Source organism: Colossoma macropomum, unplaced genomic scaffold (assembly GCF_904425465.1).
Source record: "Colossoma macropomum unplaced genomic scaffold, Colossoma_macropomum, whole genome shotgun sequence".
NCBI classification, from domain to species: domain Eukaryota; kingdom Metazoa; phylum Chordata; class Actinopteri; order Characiformes; family Serrasalmidae; genus Colossoma; species Colossoma macropomum.
The window spans coordinates 4204551-4219793 of record NW_023494792.1 but is presented as its reverse complement, the minus strand read 5'-3'; the positions used below and the strand labels follow the sequence as shown (position 1 = coordinate 4219793).

The 15243-nt window shown below is 39.9% G+C and overlaps 1 protein-coding gene across 9 annotated transcripts in view; it reads left to right on the top strand.

The window, feature by feature from the left end:
* The window catches only part of enox2 (ecto-NOX disulfide-thiol exchanger 2), a 262213-nt gene that overhangs the window by 95673 nt on the left and 151297 nt on the right, over positions 1–15243 (top strand). The window contains exon 1 of one of the 9 annotated variants that reach the window (XM_036575630.1): positions 2542–2718. The exons of the other annotated variants lie outside the window; for them this stretch is intronic. Coding sequence (XP_036431523.1) covers positions 2694–2718 — 25 coding nt within the window. The 5' untranslated portion in view covers positions 2542–2693. Of the gene's footprint in view, positions 1–2541; positions 2719–15243 lie in introns of those variants that run through there. 9 annotated transcript variants of the gene reach the window in all.

The following is a 15243-nucleotide window of genomic DNA, read 5'->3' as shown; positions in this document are numbered from 1 at the left end:
AGCTCTCAACAGACGTCACTGAGCCTGACTCACTGTCTTGCATTCGTTTATTTTTATTTTAGTCTGATAACCCAGATCTCCTGTTGTACTGGCTGTTTTTATAAAGAAGTTTCAGTTATGTGTCCCTCCTGAACTTCTTCTTACTCACTGGAAATATGGGAATATGACAGTTGACTTGACTATTGATCTGCAAAGAGCATTGAAAAATGAAACCCAACCCGTTCTCTCAAAGTCTTTTCGACTCAGCCTGTGTCAGTGCGTCTTTGCCCTTGGATTTCACATTGAATTGATCTTGTCATAAGACAGAATTCCTTTTAGCTTATAAAGACCCTCATTGCTTAGTTGGAAACTTTATCTTGTGGAACATCCTTATTGTGGTGGAATCATTTCATTTCAGTGTGACGTCACTCACAGCTGTGCACTGAGAGTGTTTCAGCATGCTGCTTAGTTAATCCTTAAAAAATTCAGTCCCACAAGGTTGTTGTTTTGTCTGTGGCTTTTAGCACAGCGATTTATCACAGAATCATTGAATTGCAGAGAAACTGTTTCCTGACAAATGGTGGCGGCTTGTACTGACAGATGTCTGGGGCTGATGTCACCCTGGAGGCCGGTGGGCCTGTCAGATTGGAGGAATGAAGGTGCTGATGAAAACATCACTCGAGGAAAAGCGTCAAGAAGCCCACGTTTGGGCTCTCGAAAGGACCTGGTTCCTTATTTCTAAGCAATTTGTTTTCATTTATTTGGTTGTGATTTACGACCTGGGTGGGGCAGTTCTGTAGAAACAAATACAACTTTAATTATTCATTCTTTTTGGTTCACAAATGGCTGCCGAGAAAGATTACGAGCAGAAAAACACACATCAATCGTGCATGAGTGTAAAATTACCATGCAAACTCACTACAGCTGCAACGAGTGTTTGAGCTGATGTGTTGGCGTATTCGTTAATGTTGTGCTAAACAGATGCGCAGGCATACACAATCCTGTTATTCAGGCTAAACATTATTCGTACAGGGAAGCCCATAACTAAAGCCAAAGGCAACTTTGCGGAGAAATGCAGCAACTGTAAACATACAAACATTCAACAGGTTTACTCATAGAATCATCAAGACCAGCCTTAATAATCTCTGTTTCATTGAAGTGTCTTAGGTGTACTAGAATCCACCCAGTTCTTTTAAAGGAATATTTGGAGTGGTCTTTCTGGAAGTGCTTAGCTTGTCTCAATAGATAAAACATTTAAGCAGTGATCCTGGAGTGCAGCTGCGCAGTATCAGTAAGACGTGATCATCTGAAGACTAAGCAGATCAAAGCTTACATTAGAAATACAGAGTGAAATTCGCTCTGATTAGGTTTTAGAAACACGCCTCAGTTGCACTCAGATTATTAAAAGCCCTGACCTTTTTTCATCTTGTTTGTCGAACAGTTGGTCAGTAATGGACACAGTAATTATGTACTTTAGAATGGGACTATTAGCATACATAAACAACGCTGCCTCTGTAATGAAAAAATGTATAATTGAAGCAGTTGAAATGGCAGGGCTTCATGGTGGTATTAAGGTTATGCCATTTTTATAGGGCTATTATGGTACTGTTACTGTTGACATCTCTAGTGTGCCATTAGTTTGTGTATCACAGATACAGTCATTTTTCTTTTTGCCTCCTACTTGGTTCGCTGTTTATAGCAGATATGAAGTAGAAATGCTTGTCGCACAGAATTCCTGAATCAGTTCAAGGTAATCTGACCAATAGGGAATTAATGCTTCCTACAGTAGGTGCCGGCGTATGAGCTTCTCTCTTTTTGCTGTCTGAAAGTGTCATAAACAAGCCATCCATCGTGTTTTCCCTTATTACCTCTATGCATTGTGCAGAGACAGCGTAAGCTTTATAAGCTTGTTTTTTTTCCCCCTCATCTGAGTGATAAGTGTCGATGTGGCTTTCTTGTTTCTTTTTCAAAAGATATAAACCTCTTTACTCTCTTGTAAAATTGAATACCTTTCCTCAAATAGATAAGCTGTTCGGTGCATTACAAGGTAAGTACAAGATTCCCAAAAGTCCTTTTCTAAACTGCTTTGATTTCTCAGAGGTGCTTTTTATTTTTTTCTTCATTTATTTATTTCTTTATTTCATAGGCTGTGCTCAGTGCACTCGTTCAGAGAGTTTTTCTTCCTGTCAGAGCGCTTAGCATTGGCCCATTTATTTATTTATTTATTTTGTCATTTTCTTGGAGATAAACTCTTATTTCCTTTCAGTGCCGTTTGCTTAATACTGCAAGTAATGTTGAAACAAGAATTCTTTTTGATTGAATGCTGGAATGATGCGGATGACCTTCGGGCAAATGCGTTCGTGTCTTTACGTTTCAGTGCGTGGGCGAGAATACAATGCACTTTGTTGAGTGTGGACTGCTGAGACAGTGACAGCTCTGCATCAGTCTCTTTCCTTCCAAGCAAATGTTTGCTTTGGCCCACTTTGAGGGATTAAATTTTAATAGTGGTGAGCGGCAAAGCAGCTGAAGATATCCCTTCTTTCCTCTCGTCAGGCTGCCCGCTGTAAAAGGGACCTTCTGAACAGACGGCGAGCAGAGTGTGTGTTCGCAAGCGGTCGGGTGTCCCTCCTCCCACCGTTCACCAAAGCTGCCCACCCTTCTAGCTCCTGAAAGCTGCAGCCTCCAGCAGGGCCTGCCGGTGGTGATGGAGATGGATGGGGGAAAGAAGAGCCAGACTCAGTCAGTGGCGGACTGACGCTGGCAGGCACCTCACGCATTAGTCTTCTCTTTCTGTTTACTCTTCGCTGCTGATTAAAGTAGGGATCCACAGTCAAGTCTTGCTGTGTTATTTTCTCTCGCCTGATTTTTTATTTTTTTTTTCCCTCCTGTCCTAATCTTCTTGTAAGACCAGATAATTAATAGTGAGGTCGACAGGGGCACCTGCAGTTGTCATGTTAATGGATCCGATTCGGCTTGTTTAACCAATGCAGGTACATACTAGGATTTCTGCCAATGAGCTTTCCAAAGAGTTTTGTCTACTGGTGTGTGACCCACAACAGAATTGTAAGCAAATCAGAAAGAACTGAATAACATTTGAAATTTGTCAGTAGGCCTTTCATCTGTCCTCTGCAGATGGAGGGTGGCCAGGGGAAGCACACAGGGTTTGTTTGTGCAGTGGCCTAATTATCCTAAGTTGTTGGTGTCTTAAGTTGTTTTGTTGACCAGGCATAGAATTAAATTAGGGATGCTTTTTTAGTGTTTGTTTCGTAGACAGTTGCACATCAGATTTAGTTAGTAATCATCTGACGACATAACTGGTTTTTTGTTGCATGTGCGAGTCATAGAGATAGGCTGCCATGTACCTCTGATAGGCAGGAGTGTTTGTTCCAGACTGTCAATGTTTTTTTTTTACAGAAGATAATAGTAGCATGTAGTAGTGGCCTCTCCTCATGGCAGCCCAGTATTACTTGTGGTTATCATCCAGTACCTGGTTTGGCTGATCAATGCTTCATTATGTTAAATCAAGTGTGCTAGTAATGGAATTTAATCAATCAGTGTAATGGTTGGTGGGGTCCAGGAGAAATCTGGAACAGAACTTTGTTCTTCAAACAACCTGACAAGATATCAGCTTCTTTTTTCAAAGTAAAACATACTTTTTCAGAATCAGAGTTATTGGCCAAGTATGTTGACACACACAAGGAATTTCAGCCGTTGTATCTCTCTAGTATCAAATGCAGCATAAAAACAATGTACAAATGATTTACAGACAATGCACACTATACAACATACACAGTATACACAGTCAACAAGCAATATTCAGACTATATATGGACAAGTGATATACAGACAGTGTATATATTATCTACAGACAATACACAATATACAAGCCGTATACATTTTATGTAGGGGCAGGCAATATGCATAAGTGTGTGTGGCAGTGCAAACAACTGTAGTCATCATGTATGAGAATGAAATTGTGATTCACAGTGGTATGAGTGTGAAGCAGCATGTAATAACTGTCTGGAGAAAAAAAAAACTTTTTACTATGTTGCCTTTGTACATTTATTCCTATCATATATAGGGTTTCAATAAGCAAAACACCTTCATTGCCAAGATAAATTGTTTTAAACAATGTGTTTGGGTACCTGAAACTTTTGCAAAACCTATATATTGGGATGGTCTGAAATTGTAGTTATGCCATGATATAAGTTTTTGCCAGTACCACCCACTACTAGTAGCATGACAGTTCAGCTTACTTTACCCATACACAGATCTAGACTGTTTGACAGTGGATAGGTGAATTTGAGTTACCTTTGATGTTAGAAGGGTGACATTTTTTGTACAGGACACTCATGTGATTTGAGTGATGTGTTGGGCATCTCCAGTCCTCTAGGGAATGTGCCGGTAAAAGGGCCCCTCGGGCAAACTCGCAAAGGTGTTTGAAGATTTGTCATGTACAGGCAGAAAGCCAGCTTCTCATTAGTTCGCAGGAGAGCAGCCAGATTGGGTAAAGGATTTACTCTTCTCTGAGCTTTCGAGAGAAATATCTGATAGGCTGAATGTTAAAGAGGCGAGAGCAACACTTTGGCCCAGCTGGCAGACGGATGTAGTCCAGAGAAACAGTGTTGGACACTGATCCCGTCAAATCTTTGTGTGTGTGCATTAGTGAGCACCATTATACTGCTCTGTGCCTCCGATCGTTAGAGCTAAAATTGATGATGGTGCTCTGTGCTATGCTGCAGTCAAAAACAAAGCTTTGTTTTGTGACCGACTGGCCTTCGTTAGCATCTTTCAGCCTCTCCTCCAGTTTGTCTTTTCTTTTCTTACATCTAATGAGCTTCTCCGGGATGTTAGAAACAAAAAACAAGCCAAGTCCGATCACCTTGAGAATGGTCTGTAGAGGAAAAGAGTCAGTTTGCACCTGGTTGTGTCAGGCAGGTGGCTGATGGATCTTCAAACGATCAGCCAGACTGCTGAAAACTGCCCACTTGTCACTTTAAACTTCATGAAAGCTGGTGTTGCCTTGGTAACGCTGCTTGACCCTTGTCTGTGATTGGCTAAGGCTTCCCCTATTTGGTTCAAAGAACTCAGAATGCGTTTCGTAGCTGGTCAGTGACTATGACGCTTGTCCTGCCCGAAGCCGTTGATGATGTGCTAGTGTGTGGGCTACACAAGGAGAGCATTAAAAGTACAAGATTCAGTTAGACAAAGTTTATGTTAGCTTGACAGGCTTTCGTGCAGACTCCTATTTTTACAAGATTTTTGTCAGTGTTAATTATTTTAGTTTGTGCCTCATTGCTGCAACTGAAAAAAAGAGAAAAAGAGACTTGATGCCAACTGTCACTGTTCCTTCCTTTTGTCACAACAGCCTGCAGGGCCCAGGGCAGACTTTTGTCCATTGCTTTTACCTTCAGACTGAGTAATCTGCTCTGAATGAGGTCATTGCGCTTTTGGCTGCTCCTTAAACTTGAAAAGCTCTCTTTTGGATGCAGTTTGGCTGATGCATAATGAAAGATGGTACCAAATTAGGTCTCTAATAGCATTTTCTAAAATAATCTTAAGCTTCTTCAGTCTTCAGTTTACAAGCTTATACATTAAACATTACAGAAACCTATTTGAAGTTTTGTTACACTTTGAAAATCTATAGTTTGCCTCTTATTGTGACTGGCTGTTCATTAAAAGCGGGAGAAAAAAATCGATACAGCACAGTGTTGCGATATTTTGGGTAACAAAGCAGTATTAATACATGGAGGCCCTTGATCTAATGAAAATAATCAATTACAGTTTATGTCCTATCGCAATACATGGCATATCAAGAAGACTGCTGTAGAATCATGACGTGTCAAGTAATAATTTTGTCATGATAATTTTGTGTTGCGCGGCCTAGTGATTCCCACCCCTGCTGTTCATTACCTTATTTCCAGAAGGTCGTCCATATCACGCCACTTATGCATTCATGTTCCCACCCACCATTTTAAACACGTACACCCGAGCTGTATAATAAGTAGTTGTCTTGTCACTGGTTTTCTAATTTCCTGCAGTGGTGCAGTACTGAAATAGACAGTGATTATAGTAGGTGTTATTTTCTATGACATGAGACAAAGGTTTGCTATAGCTGTTGTCTTTCTGTGCCCTAAATAGGTTGTTGGTGTGCTGTATGTGACTTTGGTGCAATGCATGCCTGTGGATCTGCTCCCCAAGGGCTGACACCACAGCTGGGGAAATCAATTAAAAGGAAGTCTGGCTATTCTTCGCTACCTCATGCATGCGCTTCTGTGTAACCATAAATCGCAATGTGATGGTAGCTAGCTGCCTCATAAGGCACCTGTCACAAAGGTGGATTATAGTCATGTTTTATAATAGCTATAATAGAAGCCCAAAAAGTACTGGTGTTACTCGTGAATCAAATCCCATCTCAACACTGAGACAGTTTATTTCTCTTTGTGATTCACATTTGTATTGTGAGGGGGTTCACGCGCTGCTTATTAGTGTTTTATGTGAGAGAAGGAGATACAGAATTTTTAAGGAAGGCCTTCTGCATCTCATTGGGGTGAAGTGCATCAGCCTACCATTTCCAGAAATGACGATGCTCATTTAAGGCTTTGCCCCCAGTCGAAACTCTGGATAGGAATGAGTGGCATACTGTTAGTTACTGTGAAATTGATGCTTATTGAGACATACGTCTCTGAAGAAAGGACAATGAGGCAAAGTAGGCTTTTCTTAAGTTCCTAAGTCGCATGCTTGCTGATAGTTCCATGCTACATATTAAACAGTGGGAATAAAATATTAAAAATGTCAATCTACAGGAGAATTACACCTTTTATAATTCTGAAAAAAGGGGAAGGTATATCTGTGCACCTGCTTAAATGCTGTTTTTGAGTTACAGGAACATCTTAGATGCTTAGAATGAAAAATATATGCTTCAACTGAGAAACAGTGCACTTTGTTATTTCAAACATTTAATGTAAATGAGGCTCATATATCCTTAAATAGCCTTAAAGCACCCGCACATTGGTGTACAGGAATTACGCAGCTAAATAATTAGCGCTGTTAACAGTTCAAAATAATTAATTAACCACAATCCTGTAGAAGAAACCATTACAGCCTTAACCATTAAAGCCATTGCTATTTTTCATCTTTATATAAGATATTTCTGAGACTAGATGCAGTGGACAACTGACTCTCATTATCCCATCTTCCTAATCATTTTCATCATTTTGTTGCTGTTATTTTACGTGCCAAACGAGAGCTTCATTTACAAGCTTTTGTTTCGTAAAATAAACTATATTTCTTGTATCATGGCTAGGCCAGTATTATTGAATTAGCCTGTGTAGCTGTCACAACTTTATAGATATTGGTACTAAAACTCATTCAATGAGTGCAGCTTTTTGACAAATCCACGAATTTGAGTCTCCACAGAATTCTATGTAAGGCTTAAAGGGTTGGAATAAAAAGGAAACTGCTTTCTAAGAGTAGTTCTTGCTTCTCTTGTGTGAGCAGAATAACTAATTTCCACATCCTACTCTAAACACGAAGTATTTTACGCCATAAGCAAGCGCATGTCCTGACAGTAATGTTGAGACACTTCTGATTCTGATCTCTCTGTCTCTGATAGATCAGATATTTTGACAGGAAATTATGTTTCTCTAGTGATAGAGAAAGTGTCTGAGGAAGGAGAAATCAGAGGACACTATCTGTAGGATACGACCTGCTTGTGTGATAAGTCTGTGGATACAAACATTGTTTATTGCAGAAGAGATGGCAGTCCTGTCTGTGCAGTATGATTTCTTTATGGTCTACTGGTGAGAGCATCAACTGTGTGGGCAGATTTGTTGTAATTTAACATGGATTAACTTGCTTCTGTCGTCTAATGGAGAGAACGAGCAGACCTCAGCCCAGCTGTTATGGGACAGAGGACTGTAAGAGGATTTGGAGAAATTTTGGGAACATTTCTTTCACTCCCTAAGGATGTGATTACACAATAATGACTTCCCCGTTTAACTTTTGCCAGTGTCTCTGTAATCAGTCGTTATTTGCTCAAGTGGAAGCAAACTATGCTCCAAACTGGCATTACAGCTTTCATTCCATGAAATTGTTACTGCTTTGAGTTTAAACATTTGATCCAATTTAAAAGTAATGAAATGCTCATACCAGCTTACAGCAGTGTGGATGGGATTTCCAGGTTGTTATTACACTTTTTTTCCTTTCTGAAACTTACCCACCTTTTCATTAGCTTTGCCATTCTGGTGATAAATGATCTGAATCAGCTGATTTTTGGATTTTTGCAATGATCTTCTCAGTTTCTAGATTTGAACTCTGTTGAAAACCTGTGGTATGTACTAAGAAGGGCAATCCATAAGAGAAGCCCCGAATATATCAAGAAACTGGAAATATTCCACGTGGAGGAGTGGTCCAAGGTCCCTCAACAAGTGTTCACCTTGTTAAACATTTCAGAAAATGACTCTGTGGTGTTATTCATGCCAGGGGAGGCTTTACTAAATATCAGTGATGGGGGTGCCAATATTTTGAAAAATTTTAATATTTTGACAACATTTTTTATGTTCCAAAACACAGTGTAAAATAAAAATATGCAGCTTACCCATTTGTTTAAGCATGAAATGTCACGCATTTATGTGTGGTCTGTTTAACACATTGGTTTAGCTCATTTTCATGAAGGCTACCAATTATTCTGGAATTGACTGTATAGCCAGTATAGCCGATTTGGCTGCAAAGAAATCTAAATCGGATAAGTCTTAAAAATAGGTACACCTCTACTGCTTTCATCCGTTCAGTTTGGAAAACTGTCAACGCACAAATGAGGACTACTCACTTTGCTGTCTGTTTCAAACCCGTTCACTCTAATCCATGTATATTTAGAAGTGTGTGGGAGACGGTAGTACACCGGAGCGGTCTCCGTTCATTTACTGACGTTCAAACATGTAAAATATTGTTTTCACTTCAGCACACCTGCAACTCTAGGATATGCAAATATCTTCCACTGGGTTCGCTTTTTTCTTTTGAATCGTGCTATTAGAAGAATCCGAATCCAAACAGCTTCAGTTCATTGCATCTCAGATGTTCTGGAGAGATAATAGCTTCTTTGTGTTCTGCGTGCCATGATGGTGCCGCTGTTGCACTGGCACAGGTGTAAGTGAATATAACTAGAAGAACTGTTTGCCCCAATGGGCTTGCATTGCACGCTGCTGTTCTGGTTATTTCATCCTGAGTTGAGAGGGAGCATAGTTCTTCTTCTCAAAGTGTGCCAGTCTTTCAGTATTGTGTATGATTTATAATTATCTTTGCTCAGTAAGAGTCAAAACACTCATGCTTAAAAGTTTGGAATTAGTTATTTCAAACACTTTTGTTGCATATACACATGGATAGAACATACACTTGGGTATCCATAGATAGAAATAGAACTTTTTTTCCCCTATCTACACAAGTAAAATCATGAATTTACTTGTTATTTGTGGTCACAAAATCACATAAGAACTTGATGTGTTTCACATAATTTGTAGGAAGCTGTTTAAAGTATTGAGAAAGTTTCACGATTAATAGAGCAATAGAAATGCTCTAAATTACTTGGGACAGAAACATTCCATTGTCTTCCATTCAAAGTTAAGAACATTTTTTCATGCTCCTGTGAAGTTACCACTTTGGAGATTTTTTGATATGTATGTTAGTTGAATATTGTGAATATTTTGTTTTTAACATTTTTTTTATTTGAAGAAAATACTTAATCAGGTGAAAAATTCTTGGATCACCTGAAAATGTGTGGCCAGAAGACTTTTTCATAATGTGCTTGACCTTGTGTAATAAGAAACATCACTGCCAGACCTCTTTGAAAGGACCGACTGGGGAATAAACAAGTGAATATAACAATCAAATTTCCATCACAGCTGCATTGCAGAGCTGTGATTTGTGTTGTTAGTTTCACTGGGTGTATTATGTTTTCACAGTGCAGTTGTACTGACCCATCCTGCTAGCCCTCTTTATTATTGTGCTGTTATGGACTGCTGGCTCGATTTCATTTCAGAGCTTTACTAAACTGTAATCCATGACCAGGCTAATTGGCCCCGTCCTTTATAGCTTTAATGGCCCAAGTGACCTTACTGTGTCTGAAAGGGCTGCCTGTGCCTGCCACAGTGCTTTGCACAGACAGAGACACATTTTCATGTGGAACTGTTGGGGAGAAATCAGATTTGTTGCATGTCATTTGATTTGATTTCTTTCCCTCTTGCCCAAGCAGACCCGACGCATGGCACCGAAAGGGGCAAACAGCTGGGAACGCAGAGTCGTCCAAATGTAAATGAACAGATGGTCACATGACCTTGTATTGTCACACTGCATTTGTGCCACACATCTTCCTCTGAAAGCCTGGGTGAGAGAGCGAAAAGGGGAATAAAATGGTGATCAGGGGGAGCTTATGAACCCTTCCAGATACTCTGCAAACTTTCACTGCTTTAAAAGAAAGAGCTGAAAATGAAGCCATGCTAGGACTGACTTTTGACATGCTGAGGTTTTTCACCTAAGTGATCTCCCAGTTATTTTGATGATGAATTGAATAACAAGAGTTTAAAAGAAGACAGTTGTCATTGCCAATTTCACTCGTAAGCTAGATCCCACCCAATCACACAATGCTACCAAGCTGGCAGGGAGAAGGCTAACACAGGAGACGTGTGAAGCCATCCGCAGCATCTTTTCGAACTGCCACTAATGCAGCATCACTGGACGGCTAATCGTGCTCAGAAGAGAACGATAACTGCCAATTCTGTTACATCAGCTAACAGATGCCCTCAGTGAGGGAGAAAGAGGGCCATCCAGCTCACCCAGAGAGAGTGAGGCCAGTTATGCGCTCTTAGACTTTTGGCCACAGGTGGCAAAGGTTCCGAAATAGCCTTTAAAAAGACTTAAATAATATATAAACACAACATATGGTCATTGCTAATTCCACCCTGCTAGCTAGGTGTCCCCCAGTCACATGATGCTACAAAGCTGGGATGCAACGTATAGCTCAACACACCTTGGAGGAGAGTGCTGTGGCCAGTTCTATTACATGAGAGCAAGGCCAGTTACGCTCTATTGGACTCCCAGCCAATGCAAGGCTGTGGCATTGCTGGGGACTGAGCTCACAATCTCCCAGTGACAGATAAATAATTGTAAATAAAATTTTATTTATTTATTTATTTATTTAAATTGAGACTTAATGAGTCTGTTACTAATAAGTAATGTCAGTCATAATTAGTAGTCATTATTACAGCCTTACCTAAGATTAAAGAATAGAAAAGAATTGGAAAGAAAGAAGGGAAGAAAGAAAGAAAGAAAGAAAGGATGAAGAAACAAACAACTGAGCAGACCCATATCATTGACGAATCAGGCATTAGTCAGGCTGGTGGACACAGTGAAAATGCCAAATGTGTGGCATACGCAGATTTAATTCCGCTGCAGCTGGTTCTAAGCTGACTAACATATTTGACATAGTAGTCTTTTAGTTTCCCCAAGGCTTGGTAAAGTTTTGTTTGTTTAGTTCCCGAGGTCTCATTAGAGAGATGATTCAATTGCCCTCTCCCCTCTTTTCCATGGAATGAGTCAGAGAACATATTCATTTTTATTCTGTGTGGTTGGAAACGTAGCTTTTTGACTGAAGCTAAACCACCAGATTGGTTCTTTATTTTATGCTTGTGCTACATTTCTCTGCTGGTGGGTGAGCTACACCTTGGGCGTTTTGAATCATTTTGAATACTTAACTTTTATTCCCCTTCACTAAGCTCTGTGGCCGCACTCTTAGAAAGAAAAGCAGTATTATTACCTCCTCCCCAACAGCCTGTCTCTAAATCTTTTCCATTACACTGATGATTTGTTTGGTTTTAAAGTCTTTTCATGTCGCCTCAGATATGGTTGACTAATTTAGTTTCTGTGGTTCACTGTTACGAAGAGGTTTTGCTGAACACGCTTCATTGGTTCTGGACCCCGCTGTCTGTGGTCTCCTGTTTAGTGTGTGGATTCAGACATGGCTCACTGCTCTATCCCCTTCATCTCTCCACATGGTCCATGTGGAGCTCAAGACGAGATCTAGAGGTTTTTTGTGACCTACTTTGGGCTCCTTCTTTATATATTTCCTGGATATCGGAGCAGCATCCTTGGGAATTGCCACTCACCCTACTCTGTCCAGGCTTTTTGCTGGTCTGCAAAGTACTAGCCTTTTAACTACTTTCCTTCAAGCCAGTAACCAAATAAAGTGCTGCACTGGCTCCGTTCTCCCACAGCTACTTAAGCATTCTCAAGTGAGGCACAACATTTCATTAAGGCTGAGCTCTACATGCGGGTGTCGCCCGTGTGTGGGAGTGACACTGGAGAGATTGCACTGGGAGAGAACAGCCCAGTCAGAGAAATGCACCACAGTCAATAAGACACTGAATCATTTATGTACATTCGTCAACAAGAGCTGCTCACTGGTAGTAGTGTGTGGTATGACCCAAAACCCAAAATTCATAGTTTTTTTAGTTGTTTGAAATCATACATTCAGTTGAATACACAGAACCTTTGAAGTCAACAGACAAAGTCTAAATATCTTTTACACAAACTATAGTGCTGCAGAAACATGGGTTTTTGAGTTTAAGTAACTCCTACATTTCATTATTTATTCATTTTTACATTGACACAGTTGTAATAATCACAAGCGGAGATGTATAAGAGGCTTTGAGAAAGACTTCTGAGATGGCAGTAATTTAAGTTGTTTTGTTACAGCCAAACTGACAAGCAGAGATATGAAACACATTCAGGGTTAGGATAACTACATCATGTAAAGTGCATCCAAACTTATATTTATATGTAACATGTGAAAGTGTTTGTGTGAAAACAACATCTGAAGGAAAAATGCAAGCTAGTAGACAGAAATCAGTTTACCCGCCAGGAATTCTAGGTGACTCTGCCTTGTACTCTTGTTGCTTGTCTATTTGAGTTTGATCTTCTCACAAATGCAAGAGCACTTGCATTGTCAATCAGACAGCACAAACAACTCGCCTGGATTAAGTATTGGCAATTAATTGTGAGAAAATAGGTACAGTAATAATGTACAAAGTACAAATTGTGTCAGGGCTTTCAATGTAAGCTTATTAATCTTTAGATTATGCAATATTACTGCAAATTATTGGGAAATTAATTATGTTATATAGCCGTGAGAGTGATGAATTGAAGTGTGGGTTCACATGTGGTCCCTTGCAGTTTAAGGGGTTTAGGCAGATTTTTCAGTTGGCTTGATGGGGATCCCAGGTTGCTCTGTAGCGCAACTAACTAGCTCTTATACAGAAGTGACCAGGCACCCACTTTATACTTCAAAAATAAGGAAAAAAAACATGCGCTTGACCCTTCACTAGACTACTCTTCTGTCGGGGCTGTCGTCCACCTGGACGCCTCCTTTCGAGACGCACATGGAGATTTGTTGGAGGACCATCAGAGAGGACGTTTGACTGATGTCTGCACTCTGAGGGAGTCTGTGGCATTAAAATATCAGGCTCTCATGCAGATGAAGAAGCTGCTTATTTTCTCCTCACAGGGACTAATATCTGCAGCCAGAAATAGCCTCAAATAGAACTCTATTTCAAACAGTCCTTTTAACATTTTTGTCTATTTCCTGTGTATCTAATGACTTTGGGGCTTATATTTAGACTCAAGGATTTTAGCCTCTGATTCAGCCCTATATAAAAACCAGGAGACGGAAAGAAGGAAATTTCATACTCACACACTCACTCTTTCCTTCTCCTGATTTAATCTGTTTGGCAGGATTTGGTTTACCATGTTTAAGTGCATCATTGTCTTGAAAATGAAATCCTCTTGCCTGTCATATCAATTTATCAAGCAGTATTTTTCATCCACCGTGGAGGAGATTGTGCTCCCTTTAGACAATCTTGTCCTGTCGCATCCACACAGAGGAATAAGCCCTATCACAGACTCTAGTGATTGGCATCACTTGCGCGTAGTCAGCCAGGGTTTATTTGTGGCACATCGCTATGTCTGCTATTCTAATCATCTGTGCTGGATTAGATGGATATTTGTCCCCATTAGAAATTGCGATAAACACATTCAGCCTGCATTAGGTATTATAAGTGTCATTAAAAAAGAGAAGGCTAATAATAAACGCGGATGATAAATCAGACCACAGTACTTAACTCAACACGCAATCCACACCAGTGATTTTTTTTTGTGTCATTATTATTATTATTATTATTATTATTAGGATTCTATTTAAATGAGTTGAATTAAACAGGTAAGATGTTAAAGTGAATGGCTTTGAGTGCAGCAGGAATAAGACCCGATGCAGACAGCCTGCACCAGCTTGTTTAGTTTGTGGCATTCCAGTGGCTCTCAGTGGTTTACAGCTATTTGTATTTTGTGTTCCTCTAGACTCACGCTACAGCTTGGTTTTGTTTTAAAGGCTCACCACATTTGTTTGGCAGCCTGATTTTCTTTAGGGATTTTTTGGTAAATGGAAATAAAGAGGTTTATGTTAAAATAGCATCCCACAGCAATCAAGAGAGACTATAGAAAGTCAGTCGGACAATAAATTGTTTGCTGAGTACCACCAACACATTTTTGTGACCATAGCTCCTGTTTTTAATCATCTTTTCAAAAGTCTTCTAAAATTTGTCAAATTTTTTAAATGGTTTCAACACACAGAAGAAAGTAGATTGTGGTTGCAGTGTTGCCTATAAACAATGAACTTTCCTACTCCTTCCCTCATCCACAACTCGAGTCATTAAGATCCACAAGCATTTGTTCCAACCCTACACAATAACACTTAATTTCACTCACAAGCTGTCTTCCTTAACAGAGAAACGGACTTGATTTATCAAATCAGGTGTTTTAGTGAGAACCCAACATGCCCTGTGTCTTCAGTGAATAATCGCACATAATAATAATGGTGTCTGTACTGATGTGCCTTAGTGTTTGGACCTGTGGGAGGTTTCTGTGTCTGTATTTATGCATCACGTAATGATAATAGATGTTTAAATTGAATGCTGGCATTTAACACATCGCATATCTGTGGGAATCTCCGCAGGACTTGCTAGAAAATGTTCTTTGATGTGACAGTTGTTTGTCTAATGGAGACAGTCTTTGCCCCTCCAACAGTGTGGTGATTAAGAATATAATCTTTTTTTTGAGGATTCGAGTTTGACAGAAGGATTTGTAGTGTTGAATCGGACAATTCTGCGAAAGATTTTCATTCTATAGCGTGTCTTAAGGCCTCTCTTGACATGATCCGAA